This window comes from Apaloderma vittatum, unplaced genomic scaffold, assembly GCF_000703405.1.
Source record: "Apaloderma vittatum isolate BGI_N311 unplaced genomic scaffold, ASM70340v1 scaffold3778, whole genome shotgun sequence".
In the NCBI taxonomy this organism is placed as follows: domain Eukaryota; kingdom Metazoa; phylum Chordata; class Aves; order Trogoniformes; family Trogonidae; genus Apaloderma; species Apaloderma vittatum.
Genome location: NW_009728865.1, coordinates 80774 through 91348, shown reverse-complemented (window position 1 = coordinate 91348; position 10575 = coordinate 80774). Strand labels below are relative to the sequence as shown.

The following is a 10575-nucleotide window of genomic DNA, read 5'->3' as shown; positions in this document are numbered from 1 at the left end:
CGGGGGTGTGGTGGGACCCAGCCGCTCGCCCTGCCTCGCGCCAGCCTGAAAGGCACCGTGTTTTCTACAAGAATGCGGCGCAGGATTTTGTGCCGAGTGAACACCGATGGGCTGCCCTCGCTTTACTGAAGGGATTGCATGTTTATGAGTTTGTAGTACGTGATGTCACGAGGGTGTTGGCTTTTAGGAATTTCACTCCCGAGGAAGCAGTTTGAAATGCAGGCAGGATCTTCAAGACCTTGTAACGTGTGCTTCGTTTCTCTTTAGTTAGCTTTGAGCAACTGTACAGATGGATGTGTACGTACCTATTTTTTTGGCAAGGAATTAACATATGGAATACAGAAGCCATTTAAGTGGATACGATACCTGAAGGCGATGTCGAGTCAGTCTGGATTTTCAAACTCTGTTCCTCCACCGGGATATCCATTCTACCAGGTGTCATGCAGGTATACCGTGTTTTCAGTTTTATCTTTTAAGGCACTTGCCCATAGAGCTGTAGCACAGTGCTTGTGTTAACAGATTATTTTGTTTCTGTTTCTTTGTTCTCTGAAAAAAAATACAAAATTGGAGAATCCAGAAGCCAAAAACCATAAATACAGTTTTAGAATGCTTTGTGCCTGATTTTATGTTAGGTTTGCATTTATTTAAAGCAAATATTTTTTTATTTCTTAGCATGCTAAATATTTTGGGAGTTTTTTCTACCTTGAAGTTGTAACCTTGGAGATTTTTTCAAAGAGTTATGTGTATTCAGAGCAACTGAATATCTATAGTGTTGAGAAATGGATATTATACAGGTTTCTGGAAGCATGAATAGTTTTAGGTCTTTTCATGCAGAATTGTGTAAGGTAAATAAAAGTACTTAGTATCATTATGCTTTTAAGACAATTCACAAAAAATGTGCACGTGAGTAAAGCTGAGAAATGTTCGCGTTGTGATAAGGCTTGGTCATACCAGCTTCTTCCTGTTCTATTAAAAATCCTTCCTTCTGAGAGGGCTGTATAACAGTTTCCTAGTGAGTGGGTTGGATTCTAACCGTGAAATTGCTGTTCTTGCTGTGGAAGACTAATATTGCATAATAATTAGAGGGAACGTGTTACAATACTTCTTTGGCTGAAACATCTCAGGTTTCTGGCACACCTTAATAAAGGAATGCAATCGCTGTTTATTGTGTCTAAAGCTGAAGTCCCTGCCTTTCATGCTGCAACAGTAACAGAGGGAGGGGAAAATCAGAGTTGGAACAGGAGTTCTGTGCTATTACTCATCTTTCTGTAACACATTTAAAGAGCAGGATAAGAGAGTAAGTTAATTATTAACACATTCATATCCAGTGAATGAACTTGACAAATAATCTTCATAAACTGCAGCACACGCAGTGCTGGGGGTTAGTTTTGTAAGGCTGCAGTGGCAGCAGTCACTTGTGAATAGAAACCGAAGTGGTTCTGCAGAGTGTTCATTAAACCACTTTTGTGTGTGTTTCTTGCAAGAAGTGCCTGCACTCAGCTGGGTGTTTGTATCCCTCCGCACTGCCAGGCTGGCTGGTCAACGGTACCAGCGGGGTTCTGTTGAAACCAGTTCGCCATTCAGAGGTCAGCCACAGCGATTGCTCATGGTTGTTGTCCTTTGGCCTAACTTTGGAGGATGCTGAAGTCTAGCAGTCTTTCTCCTTTTTTGCAGGGCTTTTCTTTTTTTGTGTGTTAATAGGCATGAATAAGCTGGAAATCAAAGACAACAGAAATTCAGTAAATGGCAGCTGACGTAAAAACGTTCTCATCCCTAAAGTATGTTGGATGCTTTGTCAAACACACACCTTTTCACTCCTACTCCTTAAGATCAAAATGTCCAGAGCCTGCCACCCAACAGCCTGGTTTCCACAGAGGGACAGAACAAAGGTCTTGTGAGTGAATTCCGAGTCCTCACCTTTCTGTAGTGAAAAGAGATAGACTGAAGTTCCTGAACTTTTGGATCTCTATTGTTTAACTGCATTTTGTTTTATAATTCCCTCCTCTCTGTTTCTTATGTGCTTTTGAATAGTTATTCTGTATTTCAATGAAGCTCGTGTTTAATAATTTTCAGATAAGATAATTAGTATCTGTAATAAGCAACTGGGATTATTAAATCTTGTTTTATATATGTAGAATTGGGTGGATTACTTCCTTTCATCACTAAGTCGTTCCAACTTTGCGACTCTTGTTTTTATTCCGGTACCTATAAAGAGAAATTCTTTACGTTCTGTACAACCGCTGATAACTTGGCAGCTCCAACTATGTAAAATTAGCATTCCTGCAGTCATTTTAGAGCTCACCCTCAGTGCACAGTCTTATTTCAGAATAGTAACATGTATCTGTTTCTGTCTTGGAATCAATATAGTTTACAGAGACAGGACTGAACTAGGATTTTTCTTCCACTCTAGTTGGCATATCCTGGTGAGTGAAGAGTTTCCAGTAAAATAAATAGGCAGTGAGACTACTGTTTATCATACCTGGCTTGTGATCTCTGTGGAGTGGGAAGGGTTAGTGTACATTATGCTAAATTTGTATGTTGGCAGAGACGTTAATCTAATGTGGCTTGCAGCTGGGATGGCGTAAAAGTCTTGAACAGAGTTCTCAAAAAGCTCTGTCTTCAGGAAAATTCATCTTTTGTGTAGACTAAGATAAATTCTCTAGTGATCAGAATTATCACTGGAATTGGGGTTTGGAATGGATTGTGTTTTCTGTTACACATAAGGAGTTCTGGTATGATATTTTTGTGGAAATGTGGCCCAAAGTATAGAGGATAGCCTGTTCAGGAGGAGTGTGCAATCAGCGTTTTGTTCATTTATGATTTCCTAAAGATTGCTTGGAACATTGTTTGTCAAAGAGGTGACCAAGATAGAGTCTCCAGAACGGGGTCTCTTGGTTGGCTGTGAATTATTGAAATGCGTAAATCAGGAGTTCATCTTGGGGACTATGCTTTTGAGTCATATTGTAATTAATTTTTCGTATCTGTGCAAAGCAGATTTGGAGTTTTTTGGCAGCTTTCCATATTTGGACAAAATTTGAGGATTAATAAAATTTGTGTTGACATTGGTAACAAATTTCTTGTTGTTTCCTTTGTGACACAACATAAAAGATCTAATCTAGATCTGAGTTGTAGAAAATACTCCATGTGATTGAAAAACACTTCCTCAAGTGATTTATCAGCTTTGATTTTTTTGACAGGTTTAGTATTTAATATATAAATGCAAAGAAAATATTACCATCTGTGATTCCTGTACTTGAAGAGAAGTAGCAGCAAATGTAAAATTAGTACTGGTGGTTAGAGTTCAAGTGGTAGCCAAAAGCACGCTTGTCATGCTTTGGTTTTCATAAGCTCAATGAGTAGAGATTAAGAATGAAGTTTTCTCTGGCAGAGCTTGCAAAGGCTGACCTCATCTTTTTCCCAGTTACCCTGCTGTGGCAACACACCTTTTTTGTAAGGATATTTTGCTATTTCTCATTGCTGTAGGCTGCTAGAGGAGAAGATGGTAGCCTTATGAGTTTTTATTTGGCAAAAAGGAAGATATCTAGTATCCTAGCCGTGTCTGACAGGAGAAGCCAGAGCTTTCAGCTCCACTAGGATTTGCGCAGACTGTAGCTATTTTAGAAAACGGTTGTCGTCTTTTCTTTGCCTCAAAAATATCCATTTGGAACTAGTTTTGAGTAGGAAGATATTTTAATTTTTCTTTGAGTAGGAGGAGTTACGTCTCTGCTCACCCAGGAACATGAGGTACTACAAAACCCAGCCCCGTTTCAGGTGTGGAGCCATTACTGGTGTTACTGTAAGGTAGAGTTCTGCTGGTGGACTGTGAATACTCTTCATATGAAGATTGCTCTTTAGAAAGAATCTTCCTGTTTCTGATACAGATGTGTAGGGGTCAAGACACGGGTGTTGTACACAGCGGGGAGATCTTACCGTTTTCAGTGGTTACACCCAGCCCCGTTTCAGGTGTGGAGCCATTACTGGTGTTACTGTAAGGTAGAGTTCTGCTGGTGGACTGTGAATACTCTTCATATGAAGATTGCTCTTTAGAAAGAATCTTCCTGTTTCTGATACAGATGTGTAGGGGTCAAGACACGGTGTTGTACACAGTGGGGAGATCTTACCGTTTTCGGTGGTTACATTCAAAGTAGCAAAACGGTTCTTAGGGTTTGCTAGGACTGTCACAATCCTTTGGCCTAGCCAACATCAGAACCTTCTGCAGCCCTTTGTAATACTGGATTTCCATTTTCCAGGGGTGTTCATGGAAACTCTGTTCGCAACAAAGGGCTGCTGTTCAGATCAGAACGTCCTTGGAATCGTGCAGGCTCTTACACTTTTTCTGTCTGATAAACAAGAGAAGGAAAAAACTAAAGAAGACTATGCAGTGGAGGAGAGTGAAAACTTGTAATTTTGTGAATTCAGTGTGTGAAAATTAATGGCATCTGTGCAATTGATTCCAAGTGCCGTAATGCAGATCCCATCCGGTCATAGCAATACTGTAAAGAAGTTACTGTAGATGAAACTGAGCAACAAACTGACAGCGCTTAGGGTTGGAAAGAGAGATCTTGGAGCACTAAGCTGCTGATTTTCTTCTGAGAAGGGAACCGCTGCCAACTTCAAAAGTTGGTCTTTAATTAGCATCTATTTCTTAAATTAAAAAAGAAGTTAAATGCTGCTGTGTTGTAGATAGAGGAGTAAATCGTGATCCTCTCCATGTTGTAGAGCGTTAGGAGACAGTGAGTGCTCTTAAAGAAACAAAACAAGTATTGAGTTTTCTTTGTAGCATAATCTCGCAAGTTTAGTTAAACTAAAACCTTTGAGAAATAATGAGGCCAGGAAAATAGCAATCAATATAACAAAAAATATATTAGAATATTTACTTTTTTTGTAGCATTAACTGAAGTCCTGAGTATCTACATAATATTGCAGTTCTCAGTATTCAGCAGTATGAATGTGTGTGATGGGGATTTTTCTTGGAATTTCTAAATCAGTTGAGCAAAAGTTTCTGTATTTTTTGTTCTTTGTTGGTTCAAAGTTGTCCCTTTACCCTATAGAGAGAAGAGGAGAATTTTGATAAGATTGACAAAATATGTGCGAGAACATGATGTGCTAAATTCAAGCTGGCCTTAGAAGCTGTTTCCCCATAGAATTTGGGTTTTATATATGCCTACAATAAAATTTAGCGTTCGTATTAGGAGAGGAAGATCAGTCTCTGCTTTTTAGATGGATAATTCCTGGGAAGAACTGGTGAAGAAAGATGGTGCTACTATCACTAGCTGTGTCCTTTCTGTCTAAGAAGGAATATATTCAGGTTTGAGTAAGAGAAGGAACAATCAAAATCTGAAGAGAACAGTTTTATATATTTTTTATCCTCTGCAATGTTTAAAATGTGGGCAGGCTATTTTCATATTAAAATGGCTTAAACATGATATAATTGCTTTACAGGCAAATGTAAAGATTGCTTTTAAGCAAGAAAACCCCCTTTTTTTTTCCAAGGGCCTCCTGATTAGAATGTCAGCAGTTATTTGGGCTTGACAGAACAAACAACGAATTAAAAAGCTTCACATAATAAAAAGTAACTCATTAAGCAAGATTGAACTTGAAAAAAGAGTTTTGCTTGAAGGGAGTAAATCTTAAGTACAGACTGCTCTCTGAGAAGACAAAAATGATAGGAAAACTATTAACGATGAGACAGGTTGCAAGATCACGTCTCTTAAGTTTTGTCCGGAAGATACAAGCACAAAATCACGAATGAGAGATGTTGCTGAAGGTGTGGGCTGGTGTTGCGTTGCCTGCGCGGCGTTCCTCGGTTGCTTCCTTGGAGAAGTGGAGCTGGGTGAGAAGGCTTTTTTTTGAAAAGTGCCTCTGATACACCTCTGATGTGGGAAGTCTCTTCTCTCTTGCTTATCTCCTACCTGTTATTTTTTTCTTCGCTCTATTTTATTCACTTGTTTCTTTACAAAAAAAAAAAAAAGTCTCCCCAATTTTGACATGTCAGAACCAGAGATGAGAAGCCTCAGCTCTGGGTGACTATCCCCCAGGTGGCACCCTTGGGATCTACGGCACCAGCTGTGAAACTGCGAGTGTGGTGCTGCTGTCCCAGCGTTCAGCGGAGCACTGGTGAAACTGGTGGCAGCGGCACGTTGCTGGTTTTGCCTGTGTTGGGCTGTGCTGGGCACTGCCTTCTTGAGGCGTGTGTCTCACTTCTGGCTTGCTTAACCCATGTTTCCTGCTGGCTCCTCAGGTCTCTTTCCACATTCCTAGCGTGGCTCCGGTTCCACTTGCTGGTGTGGGTGTAATCGGATGAATGCGTGGCACATTGCAACAATTCATTATAAATCATTCTGTCAGAAAAGAGGAAACTCTGATGAAAAATGTGAGCATTATCATAATGTTATCTATTAAGCGTCCTTAAAAGGAGACAGAAGTATAAACTCCATGTGATGCAAAGCAGTAGCTCTGATGTGGACTACTTAATTTTCTAATTAATTCTGACTGAAACTTTGAATATTTATTTTTTTTATTTTATGATATCTGGTATTTCAGGCTCTTATGCTCAGAAATGTAATTGTAGTTCTTCTAAATGTCGTTTGCCCAGCAGAACCAGTTACAACAAGTTCTGTGTTACTTTTTTCTTAACAGCTATTTTCTAAGATATTCTTCATTATAAAAAAAGGAAAGTGTCTGGTGTACCTAGAGATTCAGATGTAAAAACTTTTGTACTTTCATCATTCTGAGGATCTCGGCATAAAAGGGCAGTTTGTTTCTTTATTTTTGGAACATTGTGCATTAATTTTCTTGTTTCAGAGGACTTTGTGCACGTGTGCTCTGTTGGTGTAAATATACGCTAACGTGGTTTCCTGACTGGTGATGGTTGTTCCGAACTCCTTTCAGTTCTCTCCTTTCTGTTACCGTTTCTACCTCAGCAGTTGACTAATCTGCTTACGGATTAAGTTAACGAATTATCATAGTTCTTAGTTCAGTACTGTGCTTCCCAAGAGTTACACTGTGATTGCTTCTTTTGGAGCTGAAGCTGCCTGGAGACACCTTAGATCCTTTCAAAATCCTTACAGGGATGTGTCTGGAGGTTTTCTGAGATTTGCCTGCTGTGGTTGAGGGTCAGGTTATGCAGCAAAATGCACAGCAAAGAACCGTCTTATAACACGCTGAAAGTTTACACCTGTAATACATTGGCTTTGAAACGAAATATGAAAACTAACTTTGTGTCTTAGAAATTGAGCCTAGAGAGAAATGTTATCCTTTCAAATATACATAAAGGAAACACTAACTTGTAATAAACCCCACAGTTTAAAGGATGGTCTTAGAAATGGTCCTAACTTGCACAGCATTTAGTTGATAATTTGAGAAATGTAAACTGGGAATTGGTTACAGGTTGGTTTGGGGAAAAAAAATAGAAGCACTGGCATAAATTTGCAAGTTTCTCCTTTATGCAAATTCAAAACTTATTAAATCAGAAATGAGGGCATTGCAGAAGCTTAAAAGTTATTTTTAAAACAATTAACTAAGGGAAAATTATAACCAATATAGTGATTTATGTTGAAATTTGAATAAGAGTCAGCTGATGTTTGAATTATAACAAATTGTTAAATATAGATAATATCTATTCAAATACAATGTAGATTATGTTCAGGCTCTCACTTTTTTATGCTGTTATTTTGGCAGGTCCATGATTTATGACATTGTTAATCCAGCTTCATGAGTCCTGCAATACATTTGAAGGACATTTTCCTGCAGAAAATGAGCATAAATTCGAGCACTTAATAAATGGATACTTATATATTCCATTTTTAGATTGTTTGCAAAAAATAGACTACTTCCTCACATGCTGACAAGAACCATCTTAAATTACAGATGCTTATTTGCAATGAACGGTCAGTCCTGTGGCTGTACGCTGCTGAGACAACTGCAATGCAGATAATGCTGATGGTGCCAGCCTTTTCAAAATTTACATCAGGATTTCAGCTCCTCTGAGAGGTCTCGTTGACTCATAAGTGCTGGAAACAAACATGGTGGAGAAGTTTGCGATGGCTGAGTTGGTGACCTTGGATGGGGAGGGTGCGAGGGCGCTGACCGACTGCCCGGCTGCCTGGGGCAAGACTTGCCCCAAGTGATGACGCAGCCGGCACAGGGCGCTTTCTCAGCAATTAAGACCTGTGACATTTTCAAACTTTGTTGTGAATTAGGCTCTTTCCTTGGAAACTCCTGGGTGTTGCACAATTCAGTTTTGTTTGCTGAGACATTGCTGAGGGTAGTTGTATCTTCCCTGTGGCTATGGCCTTCTCCTAAAGTGGGACGGCATCTCTGCCTTGTTTTACCTTCAAATTCCAGCTATGCCTGCACTTTGTTGCCCCTTTCCCTAAAATGTTGAAGACCTATCCGTTTTCCCTTTTTACAAGGATTTACAAGGGTCCTGTTAGGGCCCTTGTGCCTCTGCAGGGTTATTGTAACTTCTTAGAGCTCTTGTAGCGCTTTCTCTCCTCTTCCTTACTCCTGTGGAAGTAATCCACATTTTACCTGCTGCTGTAACTACTTCATCCATTTAAAAAATCCGTTTCTTGGCTCTCCTGTTAAACTGCATCAAGTTCAAGCTTGTCTTTCTTGCTTTAAGACGTGTCATTAACTCTGTCCCCACTCTTGCTTCTTACCAAGTTACTCCCTCTGTTTAAGTCTATTCAAATGTGGCTCTAATAAAACTGATTTGGTTTACGCCGTTGACTAGGTAAGATTTCTAGATTTGAAATATGCCCTGGTTTACAGAATTTGTAACTCTGTGTGTGTAAAATTATCCACTTAATACTGATCTGAAAAATCACTTGACTTGTCTTTCTCAGTCTATTTTGGCTTTCACTGATTTTCTTTCCCTCCTTCTTGCCCCTTTCAGGTAAAGGCTAGAGTGTTTCCCTTCCTTTTCCTACAGCCATTCTGTCTTTTCCATTGCTCTCAAAGTTGCCTGAAGGGAAGTAAAAGATAAATTTGGAGCATTACCCATAGTTGTGGAGTCTTTGTCTTTTGCTGGCACAATGTGAGGGAAAGCGGGTTCTGGGCGATGTCAGAGATCGGGAAACGTTGCTCATAAGAGTTTCTCTGTTATAAGTTGTTCACACTAATGAAAAGTCAGCAGGTGTGTATCGATTAAGAGATGCATGTGTATTGTCTTGTGGGTCAACTGGATTTTAATTAGATTTTCAGGTGTGTCGACAAGATAATTTGTTATTTTAACTCCAGCTTTTGTGAATTCTTCTGAAGAACAGTAGCAAGTGTTGATACAGCTTTTGGATGGGGAAAGATGCAGTTAATTTTTTGTTTCGATTCTGGCCTTTCAAGTGGAAACCTTGCAGGCAGGTTTATTTTCTCCATGCACTGTGTCACCATAGATGGATAAAATGCCGAATGTTTAGTATGTGGTGTATGTTAACTTGTAACACTAAAATCTCAGTTCAAAATTCAAAATTGTTCCAACTGAGGAAAAGCAGCACCGATCTATTAATGCCTTACGTGTCTTCTATGTTCCTTCACCAGCAGAATGTTTTTCTTTTATGAATTTATTGCTGCTAAATGCTGGGCCTGCCTTATTTCCATGTGCTGAAAACATTAAGCAAATCTGCAGTGAATTTGCTAATGTAAACTTTTCTGTTGCTGTGCACCATGGCTCTTGATTTCACTCCACTGTCCTTTCTCTCTATATTCTTCTCTGCCCACTCTCACCCTGCTGGGTCCTGATTTGCTGTATTTCGGATGCTAAAAGCTCCTAGAGATAAGCCCCTTATTTTTAAGCACAAGCTGTTCTGAAAACCTCAGTTGCTTAAATGCCATAATTTTACGTTTTAAAACGTCAATTTTCCTAACAACTAAGCTACTGAATGTTTGTACTTAGTAAGTTTCCAGCCTACCTACTGCGGTGATTTGAATGAAACTTCCTGTGTAGTTCACTAATATTAACATATTAAAATATTCTTCCAAAAATATTCTTTACTCTTTCTAGATTCAACTTAAATTTGAGTAGACTATGATATATCAAAATTCACAAGCATACTCCCATAATCTCTTTATTATTTTTTTTTTTTATTATGACTGAATTTTTAGAAGTTGGAAGCAATAGAAATAATGTGGTAAGTTGCAGCATTTATTCTTCTTGGGTATTGGATGGGTCAGGAAGTGCTTGGGCTTAGGTTCCTTGAAGCAACGCTGTTGCTTAGTTAGTTCTGAAGAGTAGTTTTGTCCCAATACATGAATTCATTCTCTGCTCTATTATCTTTAAACTATTATCTCTTCAGCGGCTGTTTTTCCAGGTGTGAATGTCCTCATGCTATTTGTTTTTCTGACAGTTTATTCAGCTTCTCGTTGCATCATGTGTAGCATATTAAGCCCAGTTTGAATAGTAGCTACAACTCCTTTGGTCGAGTGGTTGTTGTTAACCTGCTGATCATTAAATGCACTGGTTGGAAAGTGGAGATCTCTAAGTCTAGCTTTCCTTAAAATTGTACCACATGCGGAAATTTTGCACCCTTTAAAATCTAAAAATTAGAAAGGGTGCAAACCCTTTGAAGTCTAGTATTT

The 10575-nt window shown here is 39.1% G+C and overlaps 1 protein-coding gene across 1 annotated transcript in view; it reads left to right on the top strand.

Moving 5' to 3' along the window:
- Nucleotides 1–375: 375 nt before the first annotated feature.
- Nucleotides 376–10575, top strand: part of PLEKHA7 (pleckstrin homology domain containing, family A member 7) — a 67300-nt gene continuing 57100 nt past the window's right edge. Inside the window, exon 1 of the mRNA XM_009874215.1 lies at nucleotides 376–446. Within this exon, the coding sequence (XP_009872517.1) occupies nucleotides 376–446 (71 nt within the window). The remainder of the gene's footprint in view (nucleotides 447–10575) is intronic.